The sequence below is a fragment of the Euprymna scolopes genome, chromosome 7, assembly GCF_053919585.1.
Source record: "Euprymna scolopes isolate OS-2025 chromosome 7, ASM5391958v1, whole genome shotgun sequence".
In the NCBI taxonomy this organism is placed as follows: domain Eukaryota; kingdom Metazoa; phylum Mollusca; class Cephalopoda; order Sepiida; family Sepiolidae; genus Euprymna; species Euprymna scolopes.
Genome location: NC_136488.1, coordinates 95119562 through 95139509, shown reverse-complemented (window position 1 = coordinate 95139509; position 19948 = coordinate 95119562). Strand labels below are relative to the sequence as shown.

Here is a 19948-nt window from a genome sequence, read left to right as displayed (position 1 = left end):
TTTCTAATATTCCTGGAAAAGGTATGAATCAATCACTTATTTTTCAAACTACGGATGAAATAGTAGGGTAAACTGGACTCAAATTTTGTAATGCAATTTTTCTAGCAGATGGAAATCTCAAAATAACACCTGTCCTTTGCTTCCAGTTCTTTTGCCATATGACTTAAGCAATGCTGTGTTAGATCAGAAGTGCAGTTGGGGATTACTTCATTATAAACTCCTCATTGTACAAACACCTTTTCATGGGATATCCATTGTCTCTCAAGACAGGAAGGGACCAATCAGTTAATGACTGACTTTACTAAAAATCTGACAGATTTGTTTCTTGTTCTGATTACTCATTCATCCATGAGGTAATATTGAGTGTTGCACAAGCTTATTGCATTTCTATTGAAAATATCGAGTCCATTAACATTCTCCAAGTCTTTTTTTTTTGCTAGGAGTGAGTTATGTTTGAAAAAGAAAAAAATTGTTTTTATTGTTCTAATTAGCATTTATTCAGAAAGTATCTCACTCTCAACACAATCCTCTACCTGTATAAGAGTCAAATACATCCAAAGATGGAGTACTGTTGCTAGAGTGAAGTTACTAAGAGCACTCTTTCTTGCGTTAAAAAGGTACAGAACTGTCTTTGAAATTTAGCGAGTAATGACCTTTTCGCCTCCTTACTTCCTCTTTCTCCACAGAAGAGTTGCCAGTCTACGTCTGCTCTATCAATACATTTATTAGGTGCTCGACTGAGCTCCAATCTATTGTCTGTCACAGTAAAATATTGCAAATATCTAGCTAAAACAACCAGCAACAACTTTCCTCACTCTCTATTTGTGCCCAAAACTAAAAGAGAATTTGATGAGTAAAGCTTTGTTTCTGGAACTGTTTTTCTCTGGAGCACAATACCATGTGTTCTTTCTGACTGACTATAACATGGTCATCTTTAAATCTAATATGAATAAATTCCTATCAAGTTTTCCATTTACATAATCTAGCCCTACCCAAGTTCCACTATGACTGATCTTGTCTCACTATCTATTTAGCACTTGACCCTTATCCTAAAGTGGCCTCCTGGCCTTTATAAGTGGTGACACTCTAAGTAAAAAATAATTTTTTTTAAATTGTAATTAACTAAATCCTTGATTCAATCACTCTCTAATATTTCTTTGTGTCTCTGAGTAATTCTTTTTGTCTGTGCTGCCATCTAATTTATGTTTGGGATTCAACCCCAGTTCCCAGGTCCATTAGCCAACACTTAAACCATTATGCCAAAGGAGTTGATAATGACATTTAAATAACCCAAAAAGTTTGATTTTTCTGTAAAATGGACCAGCCAATATCCTTTTTAATCAAACTTACCATAGAAAAAAAATCATTTCAAATTATTTTTTGGCTTTTATTTATTCTATTTTAATGACATTCCTTGATCTATTATTTATTTATTTTGCCATTTTGTTTTTTAATTTTTATTTTCATTATATCCTTTATCTTATCATGGAAACTGCCTAATGAAAAGGGACGATTTTCAAAATTATGCTGCTAAATATACAAGCATGCTTCGGGTTGATCTTTCTAAAATCAATATCCCAGGCCATCCTGTTTTTGGGGTAGTTGTGTAATGTCATTGAGATTACCATCTTGGAACTTTGAGAACTTGGCAGAGCAATTATAGATTGCTCCGCAGTTTGGCTTTGGATTGATATGCTTGCCTTGGCTGTTCCTTGCAAGCATCAGTTGTTTGCGTGCCAATGTTGGTTTTATTGATGTTTTGGTCACCGAAGCCAATGGCCTATGTTTGAACAATGCTGATCCAAAGTTCAGCCAGAGAATATTGGGCCCATTTGTTGGAGACGGGGGTGGGGGATCACATATATATATATATATATATATATATATATGTATATATACTCCTATAATTTTTTTTTTTTTTTTTATGTGTGTATATATTCATATTAGAAACACTTTTTTCTATTTATTTAAAAAGAAAATACAACTTTCTTATATATGAGTCATGGAATTGTATTCACTGGCAAAAAATGTAGCTAATTTGCATATTCTTTTAAACATTCATTTTAATTAATACCCTATTAGTTTTTTTCGGTTTTCTTATCAGATAATCATCTTTAGTTAACTATTACGTGTTATTATATTAATGCAGATATTCTACATGATTTATATTTGCAGAATATCTGTGTAAAAAGGTTATAGTAAACACAAACCTCTTTCTATATATATATATATATATATATATATATATATATTTTTTTTTTTTTTTTTTTTTTTTTAAATTTTGCCTACCAAACTCCTCCTAGAGCTTTTGGTTTACAGATGTGAAACTTTATATTTGGGTTTTAGCCCGGGGAAAATCGGAACAAATGTGCAAAAATTTTGAAAGAATGAAATTTGCCAAGTGAAAGTCAAATGCCGGCATTGCGAATATATATCGATTCTCGATGGTGGCACACAAATAATTTTTTTTTTTTTTTTTTTTAACTTTTTAACATCATTACTATATGTTGGGTCCAATATAATATAATAAATTCGAAATCTGAATTAATCAAAATGTCATATTTTATTTAAGCATATTTTACGACCGGGCAGTGCCGAGTGTCCTGCTACTATATATATATATATATATATATATATATATATATATATATATATATATATATATATATATATATATATATATTGAAGGTGTTCCATTCTTAGAGAAAAAATATATTGAAATAACAATTTCGGTTTTATATGTATGAGAGAGTTTAGAACATGAAATAAAAATTTCAGATAAGCTATGATATTTAGTTTATAGAATAGTGGATAAGCATGACAACAGAGTAGTAAAGATAAGGACAAAAACATTGTTTATTGTTTTATTAATCAACTGGAATATCTTGGTTCTGCTTTTATGTTGTTCTTTGTGTCCTTATTTTTACTAGTCTGTTAATGTTAGTATATTTCATATACTAAATACTCCAATTCTATATTATTAAACAAATTTATTTTGATATTGCACTAGTGTCAGACAACATCCAAAGGTGAAACTCTGTAATTTAGTAGGGGATGATGTCTTTTCATCATTATAGTTTGTTTCTCATTGAAGAGACATTAATAGTCTCTCTCTATATATATGCTATTGTTATTCTCATGAAAGATGCTCAACTGAACTTTAATCTCTGGTTCCACATTCACAGCAAAAACCCACTTTGCTACCACAATGAAAAAAAAAATCTCTTTTCTTCCTCTGCATTCCTAGCATCAGGTAGAACTTCCACAAACAGAGCTTCTTCATAATAGTTTCCCATCTGGAGAATACATTACTTCGTCGAATTTCCATAACTAAATGTGCAGATTTAATGGATGCATCTTATTTTTTATCCATTCGGCCATCTAATTAAGAGGCTCCGTCTGTCAGTTTCAAACTATTATTTGAAATCACATTTTAAGGTTTTCACATTTAAGTTTGGAATAGTATTTTTAGTTTGTCTGTCGCTTTTAAGTTTGAAATAACATTTTCATTACACAACGTACAAATTGAATGAACATATTTTATGAATATCAGTTCTAGTTTACTACCTATCTATTTGCCTAAACACAAGGTTGCTTTTTAATATAGGAAAAATTCAGTTCCCTAAAAACCGGGCACCCTGGATTGGAACAAAAATTCAAATCATTTTAATGAAAGAGGGCAGTATTCTGTCTAGACGGTTTGTATAGTAGACAATTCATGACCTTTGGTTTACTGAAGGCCTAGATAAAACCTCATAAAGGATCTCTTCCTTGTCATTGCTCTCTCTCTTTCTCTTTCTCTCTCTCTCTCTCTCTCTCTCTCTCTCTCATTTTGTGAGATCATCCACTAAGGTTGATTGGAAGTAACGTAGATTAAGACTTGTCAATGATTTTGACCTGAGATGGTTTTACTATCACCATCAAATGGAGAAAGAAGTGGAAAGAATAAATCCATTGTACATTCCCACATCCATCTTAATGGATGACCTCATCCAAATGTGCACAAGGACAAACAAGCAAAATAACAAAATCCAGTTTTAGTACTATATAAATATATAGCAGAGAAAGAGAGGGTCTGTGATGTCAGAACTTCTGGCAGCTGCTGATTTGTATATAACATTAACAGTCTGTGGGCATGTATATTTGTTTGAAAACACAAGCATCTGTAAATGCTGATCTATCTTCTCTGATGCTCTTGGTATTTTATCACAATTTTCACCTGTACATGAACGTTTCAGAGCGATTAAGGATGAATGATGAGAAAAATAGTGGGAGGAGGTGAATGAAAAAAAATTTTAAGAGGAGTAAAAGAGGGGAAGAACAGTGAGAGAGTGGGGTGTATTATGACATAAGAGTTTTATGAGTATTTGTCCATCGGTTTAAAAGCAGCAGCTGTAACTTGGAAATATTTTCAAATATTTATATGAAAAACATTTTGGAATTACCAAATATTTAATAATAATAATATATATATATAATATAAAGCTGTGTGTGTGTGTGTGGTCACAAATAGGTTCCTATATGGTTGACTGAAAAAAAACTGATTACATATAATGATAGATGTATCGAGACACAGAAATGAGTATGTTTGATCTGGCAGAACAGTGGTTCATTAAAATTGTGGGGTTTGCATTCACGCCTGGTCCACAAAGTATGGAAATAAAAAATTTTAAAATAAAAAAAAACGTTTACAAGTGTTTTTGATATAGATGTACATAATACTTTGATAAGTATGTTTTAACTTAAGTAGGGATGGTATAATAAAATTGTGGGGTCTGCATTCGTGCCTGGCCTCCATAGAATGGAAATAGGCACACACTTTAATAAAGACTTTTCATATCTATCTGCATAAGTATACTTTGATAATTATGTTTCAGTTTGAAGAAATATGGTATAATAAAATTATGGGGTGTTCATTTGCACCTGACCTCCATAGAATGGAAATATGTCACAAAGTTTAACAAGTTTTTTAATATAGATCCACAGAATATTGTGATAAGTGTTTCAGTGTGAACAGGTATGGTATAATAAATTATGGGGTGTATCTATTTTATTTTTACTTTCATCATAGTTTGCTTTGATTTTGATACCCCCAAATTTACAACCCTTCCTTTTCATAACCTATCATACTTTCATAAATCAGAGTCCATTTTCTGTAGGCTGTTTTTGAACCCAGTCAATGAGTACTTTTGTTATATATATATATATATATATATATATATATATATATATATATATATAAACAAATACTGACCCAGTAAGTCATAACTGATCTAGTATTTTATAAAAATTATCAAGTATTCTTGAAAGTCACGTTTGTTTGTTTATTATGGGCTCACAAGGAGCTTTCACACAGGTTATCAAAGATCTCATTGAATACAGCCTGTGGTGTTCCCTGGAAGCTGAGTGACAACAAGTCTCCCCAGATTTTCCAGTACTTTCCACCTCTTTCGATACCATCTGTAAATAAATTTGCATTATCACAACAGTTGCTTGCCATTGATTTCTCGTTGACAGTGGCTGCTGGTTTTTACTGGAATTTGAGTGGCAATAAACCTCCCCAAGGTCCCAGTTCTCTTTGCACTTATACAGAGGAGGTCTGGTCAGTGCTCATTCCTTGGTCTTTCCTTCCTCCTTGACTACTTGGCTATTTGGTTTCACTCTTTTTTTTTTTGGAGGGGGGGGGACAGTGATGTGATAATGGGGGGGGGGGGTTAAAGAACTTATAGGTATGAAGCTTCAATGTTCTTGGTTCCATGTAGCGCTTCATGTTTTGTCTCTGTAGCAGTTTGTCTGGTCTACGCTTTTGGTTCGTCTGTGTTAGTCTCCACATCATCATCCATATCCCTTTCAGCTCTCTGACTAACTCTATGTATTTGCTCTGTTTCTCCTTTTCTTTGATATTCACCCTGTGGTCAGCTGGAATAGCAAAGTCTACGATTTGACAGGATTTTTCTTTCTTGTTAATTATTACAACATCTGGTCTTCTTGCTTGGATGGGTTTATCAGTTTGTATGTCAATGTCCCATAGGATTTTGTGATTCTCGTTTTCAAGTACTGTTGCTGGCTTATGTTTGTACTACTTGTCTGTGCATTCGAGATGTAGTTGTTTGCATAATTCCCAGTGTACTGCTCTTCCCATTTGGCCGTGTCTGTTCTTGTATTCCTTTTGGGTCAGTTTGCTGCATTCACTTCCTATATGGCTTATCGTTTCATCTCTTTGTCCACAGAGTCTGCATTTACTGTTTTCTTGTGTTTTATCGATCTTTGCTTTGATGTGGTTGGTTCTTATTGATTTATCTTCTGCTGTAGTTATTAGGTATTTAGTTTCTCGGCTTATGTCCTTTTTGCATCTATGTCCAAGTGTTTTCGTTAATCTCATCTTTTGTCATTCTTATAAATCTTCCATGTAGTTGTTTTTCTTCACATTTTCTTTTCTCGTCTTATCCTTTATCTCTCTGTTTTCTGGATTGTCGATTTTCTCAGTGTTTCTCGCTGCCATGATTATCCTTTCCGTGTTTTGCATTATGTATTTTTCAAATTCTTTTTTTATGTCATGCACGCAGTCTTCTATACAAACTAGCCCTCTCCTGCCTTCTTTTCTTTTCACATAGAGTCAGTCAACATCGTCCTTTGGGTGTAGTGCATCATGCATGATCATGAGTTTCATGGTCTTCTGATCGAGGTGCCTCAGTTCTTCTTTGGTCCATCCTATGAACGGCCCTGAGTATCTTATTAGTGATACTGCTCATGTATTTATACTTTATTAGGTTTCTGTTATATAATTTAGTTTCTAGAAGTTTTCTTCTTCTCCTGAGGTATTCTTTTCCAATTCTCTCTTTCATTTGTGTGGCTTTGATAGTGTCTGCTTCCAGAACTCCCAGGTATTTATAAGCGTCTTGTTCCCCTAGGGTCCTCATCTCCATTTGGCTGGGTAGTTCCATGCCCTCTGTTGTTTCCAGTTTTCCCTTTCTTATAACTAGTAGTGCACTCTTTTCCATACCAAACTCCATTTGTATATCCTGGTTGAAGATCCTGGTAGTGTTTATTAGTGTCTCTAGTTCTGTTTCAGCCCTTGCATGTACATTAGGTGGTTCATTTTTTTCCTCTGTATTAGAGAACTTGTATCCAGCTTGGCACTTTCTCAGTATATTGTTCAGAGGTATCATGGCTATTATAAACAGCAATGGTGATAGTGAATCTTCTTGGAAGATACCTCTTTGTATTTTAATTTATGTTATGTGTTGTCCTTCAGCTGTCAATTCCAGTCTCCACGTTCTCATTGCATTTTCTGTTGTGTTGATGACCCTGCTTGGTATTTTGTACATTTTAAAACATTCTATTATCTATGTTTGTGGGATCTTGTCATATGCCTTTTTGTAGTCAATCCATGCCATGGCTAAATTCTTTCTCCTTCTTTTTACCTGCTTTAGGATCTTTTGATCTATGTTTTGCAGGTCATGTGTTCCTCTCTTTCCTTTCTGCCATCCTTTCTGTTCCTCAGGGAGAAGTCCATGATTATTTAGGGAGTGGTAGATTTGTTCCTTCAATTGTGCTGTTGATATTTTCCACATAGTGGGTAAGCACATGATAGGCCTATAGTTGCTGGGGGTGGTTTCTTTCTCTGTGTCCTTCTGTATCAGAGTGGTTTTGCCTTTTGCCATCCAATCTGGCACGTTTGTTTCCTGTATACATCTTTACATGTTTTGGGGTAGTCTTTCGTGTAGTGCTGTGAATTTTTGGAACCAGTATGCATGTATCCCGTCGTGTCCTGATGCTCTCCAGTTTGCCATTTTTCCTATGGTTTTCTTTAAGGTTTCCTTACTGATTTCATTCACTGTTCCTTCTTCTAATTGTTGTAGCTCTTTTTTCATGTCTATTATTATTATTATCATTATTATTATTATTATTATTATTATTATTAAGTACTGGAAAAAGATTGTTATTGAAATATGTACTTTATTTTTTTTTTTGTATAAATTATGATTTGAGTATAATACAATCCTTCAGATCTGAATAAAACTGTAGTAACTGTTCTGCCCTTAGCAAAAATCCTTCTTGATTCAGACAATTTTTATTTTTTTCCTATTCAAAGTTGATGGATATTCTCCACATAAAAATCCGACTTTAAGTCTAATTTTGTCTTGGGGAGACAAGTCAATTATGTATTTTTGATACTGAAAAATGAGAAAAAATTACCCCTTATGTATAATACAATCCCACAGTACAACCATGACAATTATTTTATTTTATTTTTTTATCTTCATGTCTTATGCTGAAGTTAGACGTTTCGTGAATCACTTTCAACCTCTCTTATCTTATTATGAGCAAGTCATCATCAACTGATCTCCATATCTAAACAGCCTACTGAATTTTCTACATTGAATGGGTCTTTATGTAGAGATGTAATATTATTTAAAATCTCAATGTCATACATATTCACATTGTTCAGTCAGATGTGTCTTGGAGGGGGGGATAATAATCATACATAATTTAATAGTTAGGTCTTAGTTATAATATTTAATGTTGTCATAAGGCTTTATAAGCTGATGGAAATTTTTATGTTTTTCAAAATTTCCTTAATTATATACAAGAAAATACAGACAAAATAGACAAACTTTTGAGGTTTATTCGATAGCTAAACTTTCTGGCTTCATGGAACAAAAGTGACCTTGTCTGTCTGTCTGTCTGAGGAACGATCTCTATTGAAATCCACTGTCAATTTGATAGATAGGGGATTTGGATCTGTGGAAGAAATTTGATTTAGTCTTCAGCCAGTGAAAATATCTACTAAGGCGTTAAAATTGAAAAAAAAATGGAATTTGGTAAGCATAAGTTTACTTAAAGTGCACTTGTATGCATGTGCAAATATACATTCATATGTTAAAGTCTAACTATTCATATGACGATAGTACAAACAATAACAAGGCTGGAGTGCTAAAAGTTTTCGTTTCGATTCTAGTTGATGGCACGCAAATCATAATTTTTTTTTTTTTTTTTTACATCATTATTATATATTGGTACAATATAATAATCAATAGAGTATTGGCTCTATATTATTAAATATGATATCTGTATAAATTAAAATATATTTAAGTGTATTTTACAATTGGGCAATGCCGGGTGGCCACTACTATATATTGGGTACAATATAATAATCAATAGAAAATTGGCTCTATAATAAATGCAGATTATGCAAAAATCAAAATATCATATTTAAACATATTTTACGACCGAGCAACGCTAGGCGGCCTGATAGTTTAATAATAATTTATTAAAATTTTAATAATAATTAAATAACATTTTTTTTTTTTTTAATTGTAGGACCCATATATTCAGTCGATGGAACATCATACGGACTGGGTTAATGATGTTGTACTCTGCTGCAGTGGAAGGACATGTAAGTATTTTCTTCACGCAATACGTTCCATTACTTTCTTTTGTACAATATATGTTAATATACATGCATAAACATATGTTTTGTTAATGCTGCATGGACCTTTCATTCAACCTTTTTTGTTTGCTTATCTGAACTCTTTGTTATTTTTAATGTCGGTTGCCAGACAATTTGTCTTTTTTATTCTTTTATTTGTCTGTCATTTGAATCGTGTTTCTTTCCCATCTATTATACTAAAGATGAGTTAATGTTTAATTTTCTTAGCTATTTTCTTTTCCTATATATTTTAATCACACAAAATGCATGTTAAAACATTCCTCAATTCCCTGATTGTGTGAGGTTTGGAAAAAAAAAATGCCATTTTAATTGTATTAAGTATCTGTAATTTGCAATTAACTCATCAAGTAACCTATCTCTTACTAAATTTTTGTCTATCAGGCTAATTCTCTCACATTGTATATTCTTTGATCCCCAACACTTTTATTTTATACGTTCATGCTCTCTCTGTTTATTAACAGTTAAAAGTAGTAAAACTAACTATAAAACTATAATATATTGGAATAGTTCATTATAAACAAAAGGAAATATCGTCACTAGTATTAATACTATTTAACTCATATCTGGGGAGGAAAAGAGGGTGTGAGAGAGACGGTAAGCAAAAAGAAGTTCATTTTGGATTTGGATTTTTTTTTTACTTTTTTATACTTAACTGGCTTTACAAACTTAGTTTATCCTGATTTAAACAACCTAACCATGGCTTAACAACCTGAGTTAATCAACATTTATTCCCTTAACACTTTTTCAGTATTTATTTGAATAACACAAATACATGCTAAAATATTCATCAATTTTCAAATTTAGTTATGTTTGAAAAGATATGTCCATTTTAATTGTTCTAATTCACCATAAATTATCAATTAACTCAACAAGTGACCTATTTTTTACTAAATTTCTGTCTATCACTTTCACCCTTACTGCATGTTTTTTCAAACTATGCTCTTATTTTATGTGTGGTCTATCCACTCTCATTTCTGTCATTCTCTCCCTTACCCTTTTTCTCTCTATTTAATAAACTTTCTCTCTATTGCCACTTCCCTTATCTTCTTCCCACCTCTCTTTCTATATTGACTAAAAGAGACACCAGAAGAGTAGTAATATTGTTTAACCTGTGATTGAAGAGGAAAAGAAAGAGGTAGATATAGTGAACAGAAACTGATTAATTTGTTAAAAATCTAACTGGCTTTATAAACTCACATTTTCTTGATTCAGTCTGATTGAACTTAATAGGTGACCCAACCGGTCAGTTTTTCTAGTCTATCTATAAACTACTATTCTGATATGTTCCAAGTATGTTTTATTTTGTCACTGTTCACACTTCATTTGTACATGAGTGTTTTAGATGGTGAGAGGAAGAGCAAATAACTTAAATGATGGAGGAATGATTAGAGAAGTGGTGAGAGAAATGGAATGATGTAAAAAAGTAAGAGAGGAGAAGAAGAGAAAGAATTTATTATTAAATTTTACTATTCACTATTATGACAATATATTCCGAAATCTTATGACTGAGATTTTTTTTGTAAAATTATATATTTCAAAATAAATAAGACATACTTACTGAACAGGTTATAGGTGATATACTAAAAGCCTCAGAAAACTGCTAATAATATACATATCTCTACTGTTATATAAAAGGAACTTTGTGTGTGAGAGTTTGTTCCTATGGACTCCTAAATGGCTGGTTCGATTTTTTCTTTTTTTTTTCTTTTTTCAAATTTCACACAAATGTATCTGATGTGCCTGGCAGTGTTCTTAGATAGATTTTGTATCAGAATGTCTTTGATAAGTATCAATAATTGAAAAAAAACCAATAAAAGAAGGGACAGGCGATTTTGACCAAAGTTAACACCTTATACAGCCTAACATCACAAGTGCATTTGAGAAGTTGTATTACCACACAAGCAGAAAGGCCTGACATATAAAATCAACAGTAAGTTCTTTTATATGACAGGGGCATGTTTGAAATGAATGTTTCTGTTTAGAGCACAATCGAACTAATACTTGACTTTTGCATTTTAAACTTTAATTCAAACCATTATATAAAATTTTTTTTATAAAATTAACAGTAGGTTCTCTACAGTGCAATGAAAACTGCAATGTATTGTGGACTAAATCACTGTGGGGAGGCATGTGAATTTTCCTCACAGTGCACTGCTGTGGGTCCCCAACTGGAGCAGGCAATTAATCGATTTGCTTGAAAACTGGGCAATTCCACCGATTTTGATGATAATAAAATATGGGTGTGTGAAGCATTCGTTGATCCTCATTCAATCCCAGGCAACGTTGGGTATCCCTGCTAATATATATATATATATATATATATATATAACAAGTTTTATATAATTACTAGCGGGGGTGCCCGGCATTGCTCAGGTGTTTGTAGGTGTGTGTGTTGAGGGGAGGGGTAGATCAAAAAACCCTGGTGTTTGGAGGTGTAAGAGAAAAAAAAAAGTTTTGGTAGGAAGGATGGCTCGAACTCAAGTGTTGACATGAGGGTGGAAAAGAAAGGGGGAAAAAACATGACATCTAACCCGCTTGACCACGAGGGGAGAGCAAGTGTAAACTGTTTTAATTTAAGGCTTATAAAGGTTGACAGGTGTGCAAATTAAATGAATATGAGGTCAAACATATTCGGCAGTCAAGTTTTGCTTTGAGGCAGTTTTTCTTTCCCCAACTTTGCCTGTTTGTTTACCCAAATTAAAAAAAAATGTGGGTGTCCATTTGAAAAGCAATTGTCTGATATGACGGTTTTTGCCGCATTGATCAAAGCCGATTTGCTTTGAGGACATCCCTGCCACGAATGCCAGGGAATTGATAGTGCGGATTCAGTTTTGCTTTTTATATTGAAAAGCGAAATGAAGACGCGGCGATCAAAAAAAATCTTGAAAATAGCGCGTAAAAGTCGGGCAAATTAAAGATAGACGCGACCTCCTTTCATAACTCGTAGATATTATGATTTAGACAGTATATAAAACGTTTTAAGAAGGAGTAACCCCCTACCCCCAAAGCCTTTGCCGGACATATACAAAAAGTGCACATACACACACACACTGCACATACACACACACACACACACACACACATTTTGCCTTTTATATATATATATATATATAGAGAGAGAGAGAGATAGATAATATATATATAGAGAGAGAGATAGATAATATATATATATATATAGAGAGAGATAGATAATATATATATATATATATAGAGAGAGAGAGATAGATAATATATATATATATATATAGAGAGAGAGAGAGATAGATAATATATATAGAGAGAGATAGATAGATAATCAAATTCATATGAGAAAATCTCACTTGAAGCTCCAACATGGCAATTTTATCAAACCACACATTTTTTTTTTAAATCCTGTTATAATGGATTTGACTTTCATGCACTCCATTGCTTTTGCTTGTTTTAATGTGTTTTTTTTTTCTTATGAAAGGGAAATAGTTGTATTATGTCGGTAGTTCTTCCTTGATTTTTTTCTTGTTACTAAGCTCAGTGTTGCTTAACTTCAGTGATCTAATGAGAACTGGTGTTTCAATGTGATTATGGTGTGAAAAGATTTTTTATAATAAGACAGCAACAAAGTAAATGTTTACATTATCATTTTAACATGTATAAAATTTAATTTTTAAATGTAGTATTCATATTTTGTTAAATGTTGAACTATGTATTTAGTGAATGAATTTCATTAAAGTTTTTTTTTCTATTATTCATGCAAAAGAAAGGGAAAAAATCAATTATTTTTTTATTTTATTTTATTTGGTTTGGTTTACAGTAACTTTTTTATTTTAATTCTAGTAGAATTGATGTGCAAGAGAGGAAAATGAGAAACCCATCATAGTAGAGTACTTCAGCTAGTGAATAGTAAATTTAGAAATATCTCCTCATTTTAATCACTGTCTGTTATTTCTTGTCAGTTATTTCTTGAATCTTCTCATTAGCAAAATTTTAATCTTATATATTTAACTAAGGAGAGATACAGTACAATGGTTTCTATTTAATTTAAATATAGTAGTTATTAATTATGATTAATTAGTTTGTAGGACACTTGAGACATGTAGGGTGAAACGATAAAATTGTTGTCATAAAGAAAACAACACTACAGGTTTATTTTAAAACTTTTAAAAAAAATCAATTCAGGTAACTTATGTAGCAGAACTGACATCTATTCAATGTAGCCGCCTTCAGCCTCAATCACCACCTCGATACAAGTCCAGAACTGGGAGCATGCCTTTTCCACAAGCGCCGGCAGGAGCTCAGCGAATACTGGCAATCAGGCTGGCTTTGGCGTTGTGAGAGGTCATGTTTGTGATGTTCTCGATGTATGGCCAAACGAAGTAGTCCAGCGGGTTCAGGTCATGGAGGGAGGAGGGTCAGTGAAAGAAGGATACAAAGTCGTAGCACTCCTTCTGAAGTCAAACCTTGGTTTCTTTGGACTTGTGAGCCGTTGTCGAGTCCTGTTGCCACATCCTGGGTCTGCCAGTGTCCACCTAAATTTACCAGGGAATCACCACACTTTTCAGCACATTCATTTGGTGACTTTCAAGTCGACTTTGAACATGTGAGGTGGCATGATGTGGCCCTCACTTGAAACCACACAAAGGACCATAACAGAAACTTCATTGAGTTGTGCCCTGAAGTGTTGAACGGTTCGGATTTGCATTTTGAGGGTGCTGGAATTGTCCTGTTGTCAAACTTGGATCGGTAGATAGCATGAGTTGTACGGCAGCACATTTCTGATCTCTCTTGTGTGAACATTGTGTCACTTTCAGACATGATAGAAGGCTTTTATCGCTCTTGGAGTTTGTATACAACTGGCCAACTAGTCGATGGTTTGTAACAAAAAAAGAAACCCGGTTTTCATCAAACAGAAATGGAATCATGTCTTTTCTAAGGCAACAATTTTATCATTTCATCCTGTAGATAAAAAGAAGTAAACATAATTGGAATAATAGCAAAGACTTTCATAGTTATAAATAATCAGAAGGAAGACATGGTTGAGAGTCAAGATAAATCTATCTATGTATATGAAAGTGTCTGTCTGTCTGTGTACCTTTCCCTACACAATAACTCTGTCAATTTTATGTCTACAGACTAGAAATTTGATATACAGAGTACTGAGATTTGGGAAAATCTTTGTAATTAGCTTTCAGCCAGAAATTTGTTAAAGGTTCAAAGTTCAACGATTTGACCTTTGAGAACTCTACCAAACTCCTCCGTCAATTTTGGGACGAAACACTTGATTTGAGCCCAATACAATAAATGTTAAAGGGTCATAATAGGGGTCAAAGTTTTAAAAAATTTGACCTCTACGGTCTCTACCAAATTACTCAAACAATTTCTGGTCTAAACATTTGAAATTTTACATAAAGGGTATTCAGAGATAGGGCAAGCTTTTTAATCAGTTTGGGTCAAAAATTTGAGCTATAAATATATAAATCTATGTATGTATGTTTGTATGTCTGCCTAAAACTTTCAACACAGGCAATGGATTTTCACAAGATCAATATCATTTTGAAGCTCGACCCTTCAGACGACAAAGACCGAAAAATTGGCTAAAAACATTAATTTCTTCACCTTCAACTGAGCACTTTTCTACAGGGAGGGGTCGCTTTTTTTGCCGATATTTTTTAAAGTCATCCCCCTCTTTTCGATTGTCTAGCCTTAATTTAAACCTACGTGACTTCCGGTTTGGCGGTGGTCGTAACAGTAAAGACGTCACGTTTTTTCCACATTCTTTTCCTCCATCGTGGTACGGGTTCGAGCCTTCCTTCCTACTACCACTTTTTTTTTTTTTGCTCAACACACACCTCCAAACACCCGGGCAACGCCGGGCACCCATGTTAGTCTATATATATAAAAGGCAAAATGTGTGTGACCATTTCGTGTATGTCTCGCAAAGGCTTCTTTCGAGCACGCTCCCGAGGTCGTTACGATCGCTTACAACTGTTTATATAGGCCCTAGATAATAATATCTAGGATTTGGGAACGCGTGTAGTGTCTAGATTTATTTACAGCGACTTTTACAAAATTATTGCTATTTTGGCTTCTCACGTGTTGATTCGGCTTTTTCGTATAAAAATCGAAACTAGTTCAAAGCTAACACTGTTCTCGGCATCACGCCGGGGAAACGTCCAGAAGCAATCAGCTTTGATCAATGTGGGGACAAACTCCTCTCATATCAGACAATTGCTAATCAATCTGGACAACGGGGAGCTGCTTTCCCCCTCCCCAACATCTGTTGGGGGAAAAAAACAGTCAAAGTTGGGTAAACAAACCCAAGTTAACTGCATGACTTCTATTTGACCTCAATAATTAGGTCAAAAAGAAGCAGCAGAGATAACTTTTATTGCTGCCACCTGTCAATAGTTAAATAAATAAATTCAAATGTGGTTCCCTTGTATGTTTCCATGGTCCAGTGGTTAATGTTGTACATCTTTTTTTCACACTTTAATTTCCAACTTTGCCTCAAGGATCTGGGTTCGATCCTCATGCTCACCTACCAAAACTTTTTTTTTTATTTTAACCCCACCCACCCCCGGAGTTTGGATTTACCCAAAACCACACACACCTCAAAACACCCGGGCATCGCCGGGTACCCCCTGCTAGTATTATTAAATAAAGTAAGAAGTCAGAATCAACAATCAGCAACTTTTGACTGAAGTCAACGATGATGTTTTAAAAATGTAGAATTTATTCAATACGTATATAATTCAACATTTGACAAAATATGACACTTAGATTTAAATTTGAAAGTTCATAAAAATCTTTTTAACTGTCCAATTCAAGAGACCTATATTTGGAACATCAGGAAGTCTCATCAGATGCCCTGCTCACTTCGCAGGCTGAGAGTAGACTCAAGGCTTCTCCCCAAAAAATGGTGATGGAGAGATGCTTGTAGAGCTAATATAGTTCTTGGTGGGGCACATAAATCAACCAAGGTTTTTTAAGGAATTGAGGAAGTTCCATGCAGGGGTCCAAGGCTTGGAACTATTTTTTTTTTTTTTTTTAACAGTTCGTTTCAAATCTCTGAAATCAAGAATTGGCAATTTTACTATAACTTAGAATGTTTGTTTTGTTGGGGTTTTTTTTGTTGTTGTTTTTTTTTTGTTTTTTTTAGAGGACTGATTCTCTATCTAGTGTACATTATTCAAGAAAGTAATTTTTTAATATTTGTTCAGCTTATGAGGTGCCTTAAATAAGTTTCCAGGCTTTTTTTTTTTTTTTTTTTTTTTTTTTTTTTTTTTTATAGGCACTGTTCTTTTTCATTTAGAGTGTATTCCAATTCCTGCTGTTCATTTGAACCTAAAATCATAAAATTGGTCAGTCATCTCATAAGATATACAGCAATAATATACTGAATTTTCTAGCATCTACAACAATTTTAAATACCTGTACAAAAAATTCTGAAAACTTATTGAAGGTATCTTGTAAGATTGGATAAGCTTTAGGAACAGAACTGTATTTTTTGTACTAATAAGTCACCCTTAGCAAGGCCCAAAGGTCACTCAAGTATAAAGGTTTATGAGTTTATCAGGTGGACAGCGAGACAAATACTTTTAGGATGATTTTAAGAAATTAACTTCCGAACTAATCTATCTCTGGCTAGGTCTCTTTATCCCTTTTTCTCTCAAATCCATTTTTATCACTTCTTTCCATGTTTTCTTTGCTCCTCCCCTTTGAAGTAAACCTGCTATCTTAATTGTTTTACATCTACTAACCCAACAACTCATTCATTCTTTTGATGTGACCATACTATCAAAGTCTCCTGACCTACACACATCTCCCCAGATTTGATCTTCCTGTCTAGATTTGATCTTTCTCTGGAGGCAGTGGAATGATATTAGTTAATATTTGGTAAAGAATTTCCATTAATAGACCTTCTTTGCCAGTGCTTCCTATCTGTAAAACTTATACTGTTGAACTGCTACACTGCAGATTACAACAGACTTCCTCAAAGCTAATGTAATAAATACATGTCATAAACTGTCCTATGAGTAATCAACCTTAGTTCATTTGATTGATCAATTCTAGTATTCCCTAATGTTCTTTGTCTTTTGACTAACAGTTATTCCATCTCATCAACTCCTTATCTTTAAGTGACTTTTAGCTTTGGCATGTGGTGACCTAATAGTATAAAAAAAAACTGATTTTCTTTTTTAATACAATTGATTTAACTATAAAAGTATAATGAAATGGAAAGGAAACTAAAAATCTAGAGCAGCGTTTCTCGACATTTTTATCCTTACACAATTATTAACATAAATTACATGTTTCAAGGAACCCGTGCACAAAAAAAAAAGAAAAAAATTATAAACCATCTCATTCTCATTTTATTTTCATCATAATTTTAATATTTCATTAATATCTCTAAATATTGGAAAAAAAATTTACTGACTATTGTGGGTGAATGAAGAACTGTACTTGCATGCCAAGAATCAGAGAGACAACTGATGTAGACTATGTATGTGTCTTGTACTAAATGATTCATTTGATACATGAATCATACTCATATGGGTCCTGTTGGCTGAATGGACACATACTAATGAAGTCAGTTTTACACTGGCGCCGTACAGACATTACTAGATATATTCCCATGATAATGATTATTATATTTTTTAATAACATTATAGATTAGATATGACATATATATATATTGTAAGAGATACAGTAACATATTATGCGTGTTTAGTAATAGTATGTTTATGAACTTAAATCAAAACTGTCTTATCTTATCTCACTTGTTCTTGTGGAGAACCCCTAATTAGACTACAAATAGGACACATTTATGCCACTCACTCAGATTTACTGAAAGGAGGAGAAGAACCTTTTTTGCGTAACATGCCAGGAACCCTACACAGTACAGCATATACTGACGGACTTTGTGGTCTTTGAGTAAAACCAAATGAGACTATCAGAAAAATAATTTAAGAGATATTTAGCAAGGTAGACCCACAAAACATTTTTCAATTCCTGAAACAAATGAGTATAATAAAATATAACTAAAACACTAATGACATTCAGCTACCATCTATCATCTTAAAATTAATGTTTCAGCATTAAATGACCCATAAGAGGTTGGTATACTGTAAAACCAAACCAATCCAAAGTTGAGAAATATCTATTTTGAGATTAGAAAGGAATTTAAACCTTCTGAATATTTCAGGATTAATGAAAAATAACTGTATTGCCAACTTAGATAATTCTGCTGCTAGGATGAATGAGAAATTATGCCATAATTATGAGTATGTTCTATTTTATAAATTGGTTTAGAGATATTTCCAGACATGTTTTTCCCTAACCAACAATTACAGAATCATAAAATATTGGTTGTCGATTTAATCAGATTTAAATGTGTGATTTGGTGCATTTTACTTGTCAAATTACTTGTAACTGCATATGGCTACTTGTAGTATCAATAATAGTTGTAGTATTATTATTGACTATTCCTGCTTCTGCTGCTACTGACTTTTATTATGTTCTGTTTATGAGTTAATATTGCAGTTTCAAAGATTTCCTGCAATTCTAGCAACAGTAGCAACAACAGCTACTGTATTAATTTAGTTATAAATACATGGTGGCAGCTATTTACGTTTTATTGCAATGTTAATTTTTCGATAAAACTTTCTTGTCCAGTGGCCTGAAAACTTACTGATTTTGTTTATTGATATTTCATAAATTCTTTTTTCTCAAAATAAATTTGAGATATTTTTTCTGGTTGCTACACTTGAATATTTGAAATGTATATAAACGTTGAAGTTGCTTTTAAGAAAGTGCTGCAGATAGTTAATGAAAATATGTAAAAGTAAATGGATATGTATCTCAATAACCTATGCAGTAGAGACAGATGTGTGCAGAAGAGGAGACTCTGTTAGTTTGGTCACATTGAAAAAATAGATAAAAAGGTTCTTGGGTTGGTAGATGTAGAACAGTTGAGGTAGCAGGATCAGTTACTAAGGGAAGGTCAGAGTAAACATGGGATGAAGTGGTATGGATTTGAGAGGAAGTGGGATAAATAAAGACCTAGTTATAGATAGTTTAGCTTTAAGTCAGTTTCTATAAGATATCTAACCGATTTCAACATGTTAAACAGAATATGATGATAAATAATATGTTCCAGAACTTTGTTTAGATAAAGACTGATAATTTGTATACAGACTGAAAGTTCCTTTTCTTGGATGTTATTCTTAGAGCATTTTAACAAATGTAACTCACAACTTTCTTCAGGTGCAACCTTTGAACTCTGGAATCTTTATGTCCAACTTGGAAATCTGTATAGAATTTCTAGTGGAATAGGCTGCTCTCATTCCATCATGATTGGATAGAAGTCTTTAGTAGTCAACCTCCAGAATATTGTCACTTAAGATTTTATCTGTTGCACCAGAGGTCGATGGCCAGCATATGATGTTCATATTAAACCAAATATAATGATAATAATGAATAACTTGTTCAATTCGTTTTTACTAATATAGTCTAAATTAA

The 19948-nt window shown here is 33.1% G+C and overlaps 1 protein-coding gene across 2 annotated transcripts in view; it reads left to right on the top strand.

Moving 5' to 3' along the window:
• Positions 1–19948, top strand: part of LOC145279848 (WD repeat-containing protein 48-like) — a 270993-nt gene that overhangs the window by 160593 nt on the left and 90452 nt on the right. For both annotated transcript variants that reach the window (XM_080131294.1, XM_080131293.1), the window contains exon 3: positions 9325–9400. In XM_080131294.1, coding sequence (XP_079987420.1) covers positions 9325–9400 — 76 coding nt within the window. The remainder of the gene's footprint in view (positions 1–9324; positions 9401–19948) is intronic.